The sequence below is a fragment of the Hemiscyllium ocellatum genome, chromosome 5, assembly GCF_020745735.1.
Source record: "Hemiscyllium ocellatum isolate sHemOce1 chromosome 5, sHemOce1.pat.X.cur, whole genome shotgun sequence".
Taxonomy (NCBI): Eukaryota; Metazoa; Chordata; class Chondrichthyes; order Orectolobiformes; family Hemiscylliidae; genus Hemiscyllium; species Hemiscyllium ocellatum.
Window position 1 is genome coordinate 35386914 of NC_083405.1, and position 15301 is coordinate 35402214.

Consider the following 15301-nt stretch of genomic DNA (forward strand, 5'->3'; position numbering starts at 1 on the left):
TCAAGATTTCTGCATTCAGCCAAAGAAATTTGGAGCAGAATTTCACAGTGATGATAACAAACATTGATGGCTATTACCTTAGCAAAGTCAGGGCCATGATTTTCTGACAATTGCATTGTTGAAATTAGAGGCAAAAGTCACAGGGCAGGAACTTCGGTGAGAAGTAGCAGAGCCAGGGGAGTGAATTCTCAGTGGGTTTCTTCTGGTGTTCCAGTATCTAATCCCACAATCAGGCAGAGGGATCCTCCTATCCCAAATCTGGCTGCTATCCTGTCTGTATTGTGATAGGCCTGCCTGCAGCTGGGATGAGCCTTTTAATCGATCATTAATTGACAATTTTAAGATTCAGTTGGTAGTGGGTTGGGAAGGTCCTTAACTTAATTCAAGTGGAAGCAAAAAAGGGGTGAGGCTCGGGCAGTCACCAATTCCATGGAAGTACAACTACTTCCCACCTCATCATCAATGACAGCGGGATATTCCCTGCTCTTTTCACTCCTACATTATTTATTTTAAAAGCCCTAGGCCTAACCATCTTCAGCTGCTTCATCAATGACCTTCCCTCCATCAAAGGTCAGAAGTGGGGATGCTTGCCAGTGTTCAGCATCATTTGTGACTTCTCAGTTCATGAAGCAGTCCATGTTTAATTGCAACAAGATTTGGACAATATCCAGACTTGAGTTGACAAATGGCAAGTAGTATTTACACCACATATTGCCAGACAAGAGACAATCCAACCCTGTCCCTTGACATTGAGTGTTACTATCACTGGATTCTCCACTAACAACATTGAAACTCAACTGGACTTGTCACGTAAATGGTGGCTATAAGAGCAGGTCGTAGGCAAGGAATACTGCGATAAGTAACTCATTTCCTGACTCCCCAAAGCCTGCTTGCCGTCTAGAAGGCACTGCCAAGTCAGGAGTGCTCCCCACTTGCCTGAATAGGTGCAGAACCAGCAATACTGAAGAAGCTTGACACCATCCAGGCTGAAGCAACCCACTTAATTGGTATCACATCCACAAACTCAGTCCAGCGTTGATGCTCAGTAGCAGCAGTGTACTATCTACAAGATGCACTGCAGAAATTCAATAAAGATCCACAGACAGCACCTTCCAAACCCATGACCACTTCCATCTAGAAGGACAAGGGCAAAAGATACATCGGAACACCACCACCTACAAGTTCCCTTCACGACCCTGATCATCCTGAGTTGGAAATATATTGCCATTCCCTCATCACTGGGTCAAAATCCTGGAATTCCCTCCCTACCGGCATTCTGTGTCTAAGCACAGCACTCGGACTGCAGCAGTTCAAGAAGGCAGCTCACCACCACCATCTCACTGGCCCAGCCAGTGATGCCCATGTCCCGCAAATAAATTTTAAAAATGACCACAAGGGGTCACTATGTATTCAATGTTGTAATAATCCCTTGTGTTTTGTTTTAAAATAAATTAATATTCTATTAATTTGTCATCCGTAAAATACTTAAGGAACTAAGTATGGGTAAAGCAGAGCAAATCTGGACACAATTTTTACAAATTCATTAAAACTTAATTGGAGAAGTAAAATGTTTTATTTAAACTGTATTTAAATGTCAGCAGTGTCTTAAATCTCAACACACAGCCAATAAAGAACATTTTTAAAACCACAAAACAGAGCTATGCTGTTAGATCTTTTTGGTTTTTATCTGAAAATAGTTCAGTTGATTTTTATTAAATTGCTTGAATTTCATCACAATGTGTTCAGAACAAAACACTTGTTCTAAATTCAGTGGGAAATAGTATCACTACTAGAGGTGGTAACAAAGACCAATTGTACTCCAGCACTATATCATGGGTAGATGTCTGTTTATTAATGGTTTTTTATGTTGTGTCATTTATAATATGGAAGTTTCGCTTTCCTGTCAATCATATTCCTTGTAAGAAATCGCTGTTTAAAGATTTTAATTTGCACTGGTTCTAAATTTCAAATCTGTAAGCCACAGAACTTGCAAAATAGAAATGGTAGAATCAGAATCTTGACATCTAATTTGTATGATGTGGAATTTCCTGAATAAAAGCGTCTTCAGAGTAAGAGAGAGCATGGTGGTAACTGCAGGGAGAAAATTGCAGAACATGATATGTAGATAAACGTGAATTTTAGGGAGCAACTTCTATGAACTGAGAATGGCAAAGTATGTATAGAAGATTGCTTTCTGGCACGGTGTTAGGGATACCACAGTATGCAATTCTCATGTTGATTTGGTAAGAAACGTTATCTAGATACCATGACTATACATTAAGATTGATATAATTGGAAGAAACCAGATTGCTTAAGAAGGACTAATTTACTTCTGTCTGTTTTTTTGGTAAAAGTGATCTCCTGATGATTTGATCTGATATCAGCCATCTGTCTTGGGAGACAGTAGACTGTACCCAGGGTGAATGTCACTTCTGGAGTGAACAACGCCTTTTGTAGGTGTAGGTCTAGCGGCCAGTTTCGAAATGGTAGTCCCATCCACAGCTACTATATTTGAATTTTACTGGCCCAAAGATTGATGTTTATTTTCTAGTGAGCTCACTTTTCTGACACCTGGTCATTTTCTTCACCTTCTAATTTTGCAATGTTCTTTCACCTGGCTTGTCTCCAAGCATTCCAGTCAGCAAGGGTATCTTTTGAACTGACGCTGAATAGATTAGATTACTTACAGTGAGGAAACAGGCCCTTCGGCCCAACCGGTCCACACCGACCCGCCGAAGCGCAACCCACCCAGACCCTTTCACCTAACACTACAGGCAATTTAGCATGGCCAATTCACCTAACCTGCACGTTTTTGGACTGTGGGAGGAAACCAGAGCACCTGGAGGAAACCCACGCAGACACGGGGAGAATTTGCAAACTCCACACAGTCAGTCGCCTGAGGCGGGAATTGAACCTAAGTGTCTGGTGCTGTGAGGCAACAGTGCTAACCACTGTGCCACCGTGCCACCCACGGTCAACTTGTAGTCTCTCTTGCATGCATACTTGCATGGGTAACCCTGTTAGTCTTATGTTGATTGCAGTCTCATCGTAGGCCATGTCTTTGGAGATACAGCTGTGTCCATTCCGTTTGTGACTCAGCCAATGAAGTCCCTGCTGGTGAAGAGTGTAAATGTGCTAGTGAATAGGTTTGAGAGGCTGTGGCTGTTCTCCTTAGTGAAGAGAACGTAAGAGATAATTTGATGGAGTTATTGGAGGTTATGAGGTGTGGAGAACCAGAATGTGCCAATTTGAGATAAATGGCAATGGGACCAATTGGAAAATGAGAACAAATTTTGTTATGCAATGAGTAATTTAAATCAGGAATGAACTGCCTAGGCGTTTGGGTGGAGGCAAATTTAGTTAGGGTTTCCCAAAGGGAATAAGCACCCGAATAGAAAATAGGCAAAGCTACAGGAAAGGATAGGTGAGTGGAATTTGCTGCGTTGTTCTGGAGAGAGCTGCCATAAACATGATGGGCTAAATGGCGTCCTTCTGTGCTGTAAAAATTCTATTATTCTAAAAGTGAGTACAAGGGTAGAGCAGTATTTTAAGGTCAACTGTGGAAGAGAAGACACAGGTACAAACTGACTTATTTAAAAAGATAAATTTAGTGTGGTTGACTTATTTCACGTACAAAATGGCTCATACTTTGGCCATTTTCAGGATAAGAAGTACAATGCTGGGTAGCCAGCACTTTTGGTGAAACAACCAGGTAGATAGGTCAGCTGGTCTTCCATGACCTTACGACTGTTTGTTATTTTCTGAGATTTTCTTGACTGATTTTATTATTTATTACATCATGATTATGATTGTTCATCAATCATATTGCACAAACCTTCTCTACCTAATCACATTCCAGCAAAAAAAATGCATTGCCTCATTCTTACAGGCAGTCTTTGAGCAACAATTACCATGACACTCAGTTATATTCTCCTTCTTCCATCTACACTACATACGCAAAACAAAAGGTTTCCATTGAAATTTAATATTGTTAGTGCATGATGCACATCAGAAAACCCACCCAAAATTACCATGTCAACCAAACATGTTGCGATTGCCAAGGATTCAAAAAAAACTCTGAAGGATATTAAGCTCTGCTTTATCATTCAATCATGTCAGTAACTATCTCCGACCTTGTGCTCTTCTTTTCCTTCTTTCTTACTTTTCACTATATAAACTATCCCCACTCTACAAAGATAAAGTGTGATTTTTAACTTTGTCCACCCCAGTCCAACACTGGTTCCTCCACATCTTCTAATCCTCAACACCCTCGATCGAATTCCTTCTCATTAAAACTGCTATTCCAAAGTCACATAAATCTGAATCTCAATTCCCCACTGTCAGCCTTTTGTTCTCCATTTGTCATATGCATCACAGCTCCATCTTTAAAGTACTTGTCCACAGCTATGATATGGCTCCCATTTTCATTCATCAAATGCAAACTAATTAAAGTGTCCATTGTCAAACCTAGCATGCCACCTAATTGCTCCAATAGTCTTACTGCTTTCTACCGAAATACTTGTCATTCCTTTTCCTTAGTTTTAGACTGTCTTTTGATATGGGTCAGCTATTACTAATGTTGATGCGGAGGTGCTGGTATTGGACTGGGGTGGACAAGGTCAAAAGTTAAAAAATGTGGTGCTGGAAAAACACAGCAGGCCAGGCAGCGTACGAGGAGCAGGAGAATCGACGTTTCAGGCATAACCCGACACGTCAATTCTCCTGCTCTTCGGATGCTGCCTGACCTGCTGTGTTTTTCTAGCACCACATTTTTCAACTCTGGTACTCCAGCATCTGCAGTCCTCATTTTCTCCAAGGTCAAAAGTTACACAACACTAGATTATAGTCCAACAGGTTTACTTGAAATCACCTGACAAAAAAGGAAGCACTTCGAATGCTTGTGATTTCAAATACACCTGCTAAACTATAACCTGGTGTCATGTTATTAATGTTGACATGCTTCATTCTTAAGACTGTCAGAATTATCCTTCTTTTCTCTTAAAAGCTATAGATTCTGATTTTGTGTAAGGCCCTTATTTCTCTGACCTGTCATCCTACTAAACATTAATGTTGTGGTCAGACAACCTGCAATTGCGATATCTTGGCCTAATATTGTGAGTTAATCTTATTCATTCATTGTAAGTGTGCATTGCTGCTAATGCCATCAATTGTTATCCACTGCCTTTGATAAAATGGTGGTTCATCCCCTGCAGACCAGTTGTAGTTACACCAATAGTGCTGTTCTGCCTCACTGGGCTGGCACACTGCAAATCAACTAGGAGAAAGTGAGGGCTGCAGATGCTGGAGGTCAGAGCTGAAAATATGTTACGGAAAAGCGAATCTGATTCCTGAAGAAGGGCTCATGCCCGAAACGTTGATTCTCCTGCTCCTTGGATGCTGCCTGACCTGCTGCGCTTTTCCAGCAACACATTTTCAACACTGCCAATCAAGCCTGCTATGCTGTGATTTTATAAAGGTACACAAAATTCCCCAATTTGCATGCCTTTCATTCCCAAGTTAACAAAAATCATGGACCAGGTTTCTGTACTTAATAAAAAATTGTAATTATTACAATTAAATTGATTCTAACTTTAGGTAAACAATTATGAATTGTCAATATATGCGAGGTGCTACATTTTGGAAAAGCAAATCTTAGCAGAACTTTTACAGTTAATGGTAAGGTCCTAGGGAGTGTTGTTGAACAAAGACACCTTGGAGTGCAGGTTCATAGTTCCTTGAAAGTAGAATCTCAGGTAGATGCGATAGTGAAGAAGGCATTTGGTATGCTTTCCTTTATTGCTCAGAGTATTGAGGATAAGAGTTGGGGGTTGCGGCTGTACAGGATGTTGGTTGGGCCACTTTTGGATTATTGTGTGTAATCCTGGTCTCCTTCCTATTGGAAGGATGTTGTGAAACTTGAAAGGGTTCAGAAAAGGTTAAGAAGGATGTTGCCAGGGTCGGCAGATTTCAGCGAGAGTGAGAGACTGAATAGACTGGGGCTGTTTTCCCAGGAGTGTCGGAGGCTGAGGGGTGACCTTATAGAGGTTTATAAAATCATGAGGGGCATGGATAGGATAAATAGAAAAAGTCTTTTCCCTGGGGTGGGGGAGTCCAGAACTAGAGGGCATAGGTTTATAGTGAGTGGGGAAAGAAGAAAGGGTCCTAAGGAGCAACTTTTTCATTCAGAGGGTGGCACGTGTATGGAATGAACTGCCAGAGGAAGTGGTGGAGGCTAGTACAATTACAGCTTTTAAAAGGCATTTGGATGGGTATATAAACAGGAAGGGTTTTGAGAAATATGTGCCAAATGCTGATAAATGGGACTAGATTAGGTTTGGATATCTGGTTGGTATGGACGGGTTTGACCAAAGCATCTGCTTCCATGCTGTACATCTCTATGACTCTAATATATAACAAGTTAAAATACTACTCCCTGATGAAGCACCCCCTACACATGCATACAGACAGATGCAAGCAAATACAAAATAAACGCGGGTGTTTTGGGCAGAAGGATAGACTGAGAAGACAGTTCATTGGTCCCTATCCACGGAGCTGACTGAGATGAGCTTACAGGTTTGTCTGGACTTGCTGCTCCTTGATCTTCCTTCTCCAGATAGGTTTAGGATTGGGATTTACAGGTGGCACAGACTGGTCTACACCTATAAAGTTTCTGATTTATTGGTCAAGCGCCAAAGCTTACACAAACTGATAAGGCAAAATAAACTCGCTTGAGTTTACTACAGAAAAAAGACTACACTTTCTGTCCCAGCCAGCCAATTGCTTTTAACCAAGCAATCACACCCACAGGCTGGGAGCCAATCAGATAGTTGTTGGCAGGCCAAAGGCCTTTCTGATCGACAACAGTGACCATTCCACAGACCAATTAGCTACTTGATGCCAGCCAATCTCCCTTTGTACACACCCCGGGGCACCAACCCATCTGCAATAAACCTCCCCACACTGCATGAACAAGCAGCAGTGTACACATTACTTACAGTGTGTGTTGGTCACCTGCTTTTAAAATGTGCAGGAATCACTTCCATAGTCCTTGGATTTTAACACAGTTCTTTCCCTATTTCAAACAAAGCTACAGAAAAATAAAAAAATATAGTCTTTAAAGTCCTATTAAGAAGGTTGTTCTAGATTTTGGAATTGGTTACAGGAAAGGGACAGTAGAACATAGAACATTACAGCGCAGTACAGGCCCTTTGGCCCTCGATGGTCAGCGCAAGTCAGCGCAGCAATCAGAAACCCATCTATCCTACACTATTCCATTATGATTCATATGTTTATCCAATGACCATTTTAAATGCCCTTAAAGTTGGCGAGTCTACTACTGTTGCAGGCAGTGTGTTCCACGCTCCTAATACTCTCTCTGTGTAAAGAACCTACCTCTGACATCTGTAGTATATCTATTACCTCTCAGTTTAAAGCTATGTCCCCTCGTGTTAGCCATCACCATCCGAGAAAAAAAAGGCTTTCACTGTCCACCCTCTCTAACCCTCTGATCATCTTGTATTAAGTCACCTCTTATCTTGCTTGTCTCTAACAAAAACAGTATCAGGTCCCTCAGCCTTTCCTCATAAGACCTCCCCTCCATACCAGGCAACATCCTGATAAATCTCCTCTGCACCCTTTCCAGTGCTTCCACACCTTTCCTATAATATGGCAACCAGAACTATATGCAATAATCCAAGTGCGGCCGCACCAAAGCTGCAATGCGACCTCATGGCTGCAACGCTCAGTCCGTCTACCAATAAAAGCTAACACACCGTATGCCTTAACAACTCTATCAACCTGGGTGGCAACTTTCAGGGATCTATGCACATGGACACCGAGATCTCTCTACTCACCTGCACTACCAAGAATCTTTTCATTAGCCCAGTACTCTGTACTCCTGTTACTCCTTCTAAAGTGAATCACCTCACACTTTTATGCATTAAAATCCATTTTCTACCTTTCAGTCCAGCTCTGCAGCTTATCTATATCACTCTATAATCTGCAACGTCCTTCCGCACTGTCCACAACTCCACCGACTTTAGTGTCATCGCAAATTTACTAACCCATCCTTCTACGCCATCATCCAGGTCATTTATAAAAATGCCAAACAGTAGTAGCCCCAAAACAGATCCTTGCGATACACCACTAGTAACTGAACTCCAGCATGAACATTTCCCACCAACCACCGCCCTCTTCTTATAGCTTGCCAATTTCTGATCCAAACTGCTAATTCACCCTCAATCCCATGTCTCTGTATTTTCTGCAATGGCCTACTGTGGGGAACTCTATCAAACGCTTTACTGAAATCCATATACACCACATCAACTGTTTTACTTTCATCCACCTTTTGGTCATCTTCTCAAAGAACTCAATAAAGTTTGTGACCTACCCTTCACAAAACTATGTTGACTATCCCTGATCAAATTATTCCTTTCTAGATGATTATGAATCCTATCTCTTATAACCCTTTCCAAAACTTTACCCACAACACAAAGTAAGGCTCACTGGTCTATAATTACCAGGGTTGTCTTGATTCCCCTTCTTGATCAAGGGAACAACATTTGCTATCCTCCAGTGTTCTGGCACTATTCCTGTAGACAATGATGACATAAGGATCAAAGCGAAAGGCTCTACAGTCTCCTCCCTGGCTTCCCAGGGAATCCAAGGATAAATCCCATCTGACCCAGGGGACTTATCTATTTTCACACTTTCCAGAATTGCTACCATCTCCTCCTTAGAAGCCTCAATCCCACCTAGTCCAATAGCCTGTATCTCAGTATTCTCCTCAACTACATTGTCATTTTCTAGTGTGAATATTGATGAAAAATATTCATTTAGTGCCTCACCTATCTGATCGGACTCCAAGCACAACTTCCCACTACTATCCTTGATTGGCTCTAATCTTTCTCCCGTCATCCTTTTATTTCTGATATACTTATAGAAAGCTTAGGGTTTACTTGATCCTATCTGCCAAAGACATCTCATGTCCCTTCCTGGCTCTTATCTCTCTCTTTAGGTCCTTCCTGGCTAACCTGCAACTCTCAAGCACCCTAACTGAGCCTTCATGTCTCATCTTTACATAAGCCTCCTCCTTCCTCTTGACAAGAGATTCAACTTCTTTAGTAAACTGTGGCCCCCTTGCTTGACCACTTCTTCCCTGCCTGACAGGTACATACTTACCAAGGACACACAGTAGCTGTTCCATGAACAAGCTCCACGTTTCACTTGTGTCCATCCCCTGCAGTTTTCTTCCCCATTCTACGCATCCTAAATCTTATCTAATCACATCGTAATTGCCTTTCCCCCAGCTATAACTATTGTCCTGTGGTGTATACCTATCCCTTTACATCGCTTAAGTAAACATAACCGATTGTGGTCACTATCACCAAAGTGCTCGCCTACCTCCAAATCCACTCCAGTAGTGGAGTTACTGGTGTAGTGGTAGTTCACTTGACTAGTCATCTAGAACCCAGGCTAATTGTTTCGTGGCAGAAGGTGAAATTTGAATTCAGTTAAAAGCATGTCTGAAACCTCAGAAAAAAAGCTGGCCTAATTACAGCCATGTAAACTCTGCTGATTTTTATAAACATTCACCTGCTTCAATAATGTCCTTTCAGGAAAGGACATCTGCCATCCTTGCCTTGGTCTGACCTACATATGATTCCACAACCATAGTCCTGTCATTGACTCTCAGCTGCCTTCTGGGAAGTTAGGGATAGACTATGATTGCTGCCTAGTTAGTGATACCCACATTCCATGAACAAATTTTTAAAAAATTAAAGATCCAAATCACCTTGGTGTGTGACTTGAAGAGGAATGTGCGGGCAGTAGTGCTGAGTTAGTCTTTGCACAGTTCCCAGTTCCTCACTTCTTGTTCCCACGTTATTTATATGGCAGCTCCCGTTAGGTTGCTGGTCCACAATAATCCTCCCCGGATGTTGATTGTGAGGGATGAATGTTGTACTGGTCTTTCTGCACGTGCACATGGACATCTTCAGTATTTGAGGAATTGCAAGTGAGAATGAATACTTTGTAAGCATCAGTGATCATCTCCACCTCTCACCTTTCGATGGACTGTTTAACAGATGAAGGTTGTTGGGCCTTGGGCAACGCTCTTAAAAAGCTCCTACATTAGTGTCTTGGAGCTGAGATGTTTGACCTCCAACAACAACTATCATCCTTTGTGTTATATACCACTCCAATCACTGGAGAGTTTTCTACTCAGTTGCCATTATTTTCAATTTTGCGGTGGCCCCGATGCCAAATTTGGTCAAATGCTATCTTAATATCAACTGCAGTTATTCTGGCCTACCCATGTTGGACCAAAGCTGTAATGAGGTCCAGAGTCAAGTAGCCCTTGTGATGTAAGAATCTCTTATTTGGTCAAAAGGTGTTGGCACAGCTATCAATTGCTCACAACAACTTGGATACCATTCACTTAATGTGGAATATCTTTATTAAACTACTAAGCAGTAGCATTTACTCACAATGATATTGGTTTATTTAGTCATCATGTGGGCCCAGGTCAATCATCAGCAGATCTCCTGGTGAGTTGATCCTAATCTTTTCTTGCATCTTTACCTTGTTACGACATTTGATGATATAAAACAATTATATCACTCAAAACCATCAGAAGATTAAATTAGGTTACTTACAGTGTGGAAACAGGCCCTTCGGCCCAACAAGTCCACACCGACCCTCTGAAGAGCAACCCACCCACACCCATTCCCCAAATTTACCCCTTCACCTAACACTATGGGCAATTTAGCATGGCCAATTCACCTAACCTGCACATTTTTTGGACTGTGGGAGGAAACCGGAGCACCCGGAGGAAACCCACGCAGACATGGGAAGAATGTGCAACACAGACAGTTGCCTGAGGCAGGCATTAAATCCAGGCACTGTGAGGCAGCAGTGCTAACCACTGTGCCACCGTGGTCTCTTTTCAAGGTTATGCTTAAGGAAACACAAGTGACCAGCTCCCTTTTCTTCATGGCTGCAAAACAATAGGATACAGTTCTCTCCCAACTCCATAGTTTGCAAACTGCTGACTTGAGCAAGGATTTGTGACTTGACCATTACTTTCCATCTTGCCTTCCTATTCTCATACCCACAATGCAGCTCTTCAGCCAGAATACCATTTCCTCTTCAATGTTCCATCCCACCAGCATGAGAAAAGTCCAATGAATAGGATATCACCACAACCTGTTTATATTCATTGATATGAAAGTAAAAGAACAGTTACAGCAATCAAAGTGATAGTACAAAATAAATAGTGCATTTTGCTTCCAGACCTTTTTTGTGTATTTGAGAGAAAGAAGAGAAAGAGAACAGTGAATTAAAGCAATACCCAAGATGATCATTGCTCAGTCAATTAGTCCTGCATAAATGCAGCTTACGAGCACTTTTGGTGACCTCTACCATTTTGCAAATGATAGAGAGTACACTGAATGGAAGTATTGATTAGATTACATTAGTCCTGTTCCGAGTGGGCAGGATGTATCTGGGCAGTCTTCCATATTGTCTGGTGTTGTATCTGTGTTGCTGCAGCAAGCACACATCATCAGGGCTACGAACCAGAATGTTATCAGAACCCCCAGCCTTTGCTGTATCTACTATTGTTTTCAACCATTTCTCATCGCTGATGTGAGAATTGAATTAGCTCGGGACTGGCATCTGTGATACAGGGGACCTCAGGGGGAGTCCAAGATCACCTAAAGCAACACCTTCTAACTGACAGTTGCAATTGCTTCAGCCTTGTCTTCTGCACTGACATGCTAGGTTTGCCGATCGTAGGGATGTTTATAGAATGTCACCCTCCGACTAGTTGTTTAGTTATCTGCAAACATTGGTGAATGTGGCAGGACTGTTGAGCTTTGACTTCCTCCATTAGAACACAGCACAGTACAGGCCTTTTGGTCCTCAACGTTGTGCCAGCATGTTATCCTACTCTTAAGATCAAACTAACCCACGTACCCTTCATTTTACTATCATCCATGTGCCTATCCAAGAGTCGCTTAAAAGTCCCTAATGTATCTGACGATACATTAGTTGTTGAATTACTCTTCAGGCTGTTTGTGCTATTTAATATACATTTAATTCCATGTTATAGCTTCACAAAGTTGGTGCTTTATTTTCAGGTATGCCTGGTTCTTCTCGGGGTACAATGTCCTGCCCTTCTCAATGGTCCAAGGTTGTATTCCTGGCTCTGTTGTAACAGTGAAGTGAGCGATATGCTAAGCCATGAGGTTTCACACTGTGGTGATGGTATCCAAAAACCCTGCTGCTGCTGGTAGTCCCCAGGCCCTCATGGATGTGCAGTTTTAAGCAGTTAAATCAGTTCTGAATCTGTCTCACTTAACCTGTTGGTAATCCCAAGAAATTCTCAATTGAGAATAAATCATCTTCGCTGAATTATAATGGTAAGCATGTCGCACGCTGTCTCACTGTCGTCTTCACTTACAGAAAAACAATCAGGACAATAGTTGCTATTTTTGCTGTCGAAGTGGGGCTGTCACTGAATGCTTTGGAGCATGCAGCCAGACAAGCACTGATGGTTGCAATTCATTTTCAAAGACTATTCCTTTTATTTTCTTAAAAATCCAATTAAATCAGTTTGAAGTTTTCTTTTCCCAAAGGAATCAAATCCAACTTCCTTGATCATGTTTTCCTAATCTGAGTGTTTTCAACGTTCATACAATTAGTATGGAGTCAAGATGGATTTACATATCAAATTCTCATAAATGCTGTATTTCTTTTCATTCAATGCTATTTTGTTTTCCCTAGAGTTAGAAGCTGCAGGAATAATAGGCTAATTCTGTTTTTGTAGGTGGTGTGGTGAAAACCAGCAACAGAATGACTACTGATTCATAATACCAAGCAGTATGTCAGGTATGAATCGATATTCTGTGTATTAAATAAAGTCCTTGATCTAGCTCATTTTTTTTCTCTCAATGTCTGGCTATGGAATTCCTTTGTTGATTAAATGTCCTTTCCTTATTCAATCTGATTGAGCTCATCCTTTGGGAGGGTAATTGTAATGTGGAAATTGTGATTTACATATTAAGAATGTTAAATCAAAAACGTCCAACTGTGGAATCTATATTCCAAGGTGAAATGAGGCTGTTAATTATTACATACCTTGTCAGCAGTTAGCATGGATTTAGAAGAGGTAACAGACTGACCTCTTGTCTTGAGCTACTGGTATTGGTATGGACTGCAATAAGTCTTAAGGCATGTTGCATCTGGACTTCCAGAAAGTACTTAGCAGAGTACTATGTGAAAGATTATTTATTTATTACTTATAAGGTTATGCTATCATGGACTTAAGTGCATAATTTGCATTGTGTGTTCACTGACGTAACTATTTTAAACACGTAATTAGCTGATTACCCTGACTCCATTATATAGAATGAATGAAGTTGAGATGGGTATCTTTATAACAAAAGTTAGGACATTGTCAAATTATGTTGTCACTTAACTGTCTTAGATATATTGGCCCATCTGTGCTGTAATACAACACTCCTCATTAATCTTTCACCCAAACCAAGTTGAGTTGCCTAATTGCATGTCACGCTTACAATTGTGACATAGTTCATGTTATCGTAAATTTAACGACAGTGTGGCAAAATTAGAAATTATGGAGCAGTTTGGGCATTTTCTTAGATACACAGGTTTTCATCAAGGAGTGAGATCAAAAATTTGATATGTGCCACAAGCCACCTGCTTGAAAGAGAAACCATTGGGAAAAACAGCCAATTAAATATTTCAAGGAGATAGAACTAAAGTGTATTGCCTCAATCATTGGAAAATCTGGCTGTGGAAAGATTAATTGGCTTCTATTCGAACATCTAGCAACCATTTCTAAACTCTGAATTGTGTTTGATAGACATGGGAGTCAATAAAGAAGACAAAACAGAAGTCTAAGCCTTTCTCCTGAAATTCTTTTCCTGATAGAATTTCTTGGGAACCTGAAGGATTTCCAAATACCAGTATTTCAGAACAACTTGTGAAACTTGGAAGACTAAACTGTAACCATGCCTTAACAACTCAAAACTAGATTGATTGCAATCAGAACTGGACATCTAATGTGAATCTGTGGCTGTCAGTGAAATGGCTTAATCAGCAGGAAGTCCAATGGTGATGATAAATCATCACCTTCTATCAATTTTTTTTTGCAAATCCTTAAACAGTAGGGGTTTTGTCCCTTTTGCTTTATAAAATAAAAACTTCATCTCCTCAGAGACCTTTTTTTGACATACAATCCCTACAGGCCATTCAGCCCAACAAGTCCACACCGACCCTCCGAAGACAATCCCATCCACACCTATCCCCCTAGCCTTTCCCTGGAACCCTGTATTCTCCATGACGAATACATCAAACCTATACATCCATGAACACGATGGACAATTTAACATGGCCAATCCACTTAATCCTCACATCTTTGGACTCTGGAAGGAAACCTGAGCACCCAGAGGAAATCCACGCAGACACTGGGAGAATGTGCAAACTCCACACAGACAGTTGTCCAAGGATGGAATTGAAACTGAGTACTTGGCTTATGTTGTGTATCTCTGTCTCTGGGATGAAGAAGATTTGGTTTTATTTCCAACTCACATAAACCTCATACTTTAAGAATACATTCTGTTTATAGTAAATAAATTATATTGAGTTCATTACAGATGAACCTTCCTTTTAATTCTGGATATTACTACAAAACAATTGGCCATTTTATTAATTGAGGCAACATTTTCATGCTAATGACATGACTAATGAAGTAGTGGGCAGCATTCCTTCTAATTTTCTTCCCCGAATGCCCTGTATGGTATATCAGAGCAGTTAGAGGTAATATTGGTCATAGGGTTTGATTAGCAGTAAATTTCTGCTCTCAGAATATTCAGCCACAACGAAGTGAGGGAGTCAGATCTGCGTAACTATTCTGCCTTCTATGTTACCATATATTACCAACTTCATAACTCTTTTCACTGGAGTTTAATATAACACTAATGCAAGTTTTTTTTTAACAATTGAGGAAGTCCAGTAATAATCAACAAGGAGCAACCTCATGTTTAACATCTACTAAATGAATGCTGATAGTGAAATAATAGTGCACTATTTTAATGAATTTTCACTTTCAGCATTGTTTAAACAGCTCATTTTGGGGAGATCCAAGATGGCGGCGACTCAGCAAGTCTGAGTCTACAGAGCCCTTCCCAAAACCTGGGAAAAGTGGGTTTCCTGCCCCCACCACACTTGCCAAACCACCCAAAAAATTTCTTTAATCTTAATTAGCTGCTGAATA

At 40.9% G+C, this 15301-nt stretch overlaps 1 protein-coding gene across 2 annotated transcripts in view; it reads left to right on the plus strand.

Moving 5' to 3' along the window:
• LOC132815656 (thyroid hormone receptor beta) overlaps positions 1-15301 on the plus strand; it is a 188108-nt gene that overhangs the window by 115145 nt on the left and 57662 nt on the right. For both annotated transcript variants that reach the window (XM_060824646.1, XM_060824647.1), the window contains exon 3: positions 12830-12891. In XM_060824646.1, the coding sequence (XP_060680629.1) occupies positions 12885-12891 (7 nt within the window). In that variant the 5' untranslated portion in view covers positions 12830-12884. The remainder of the gene's footprint in view (positions 1-12829; positions 12892-15301) is intronic.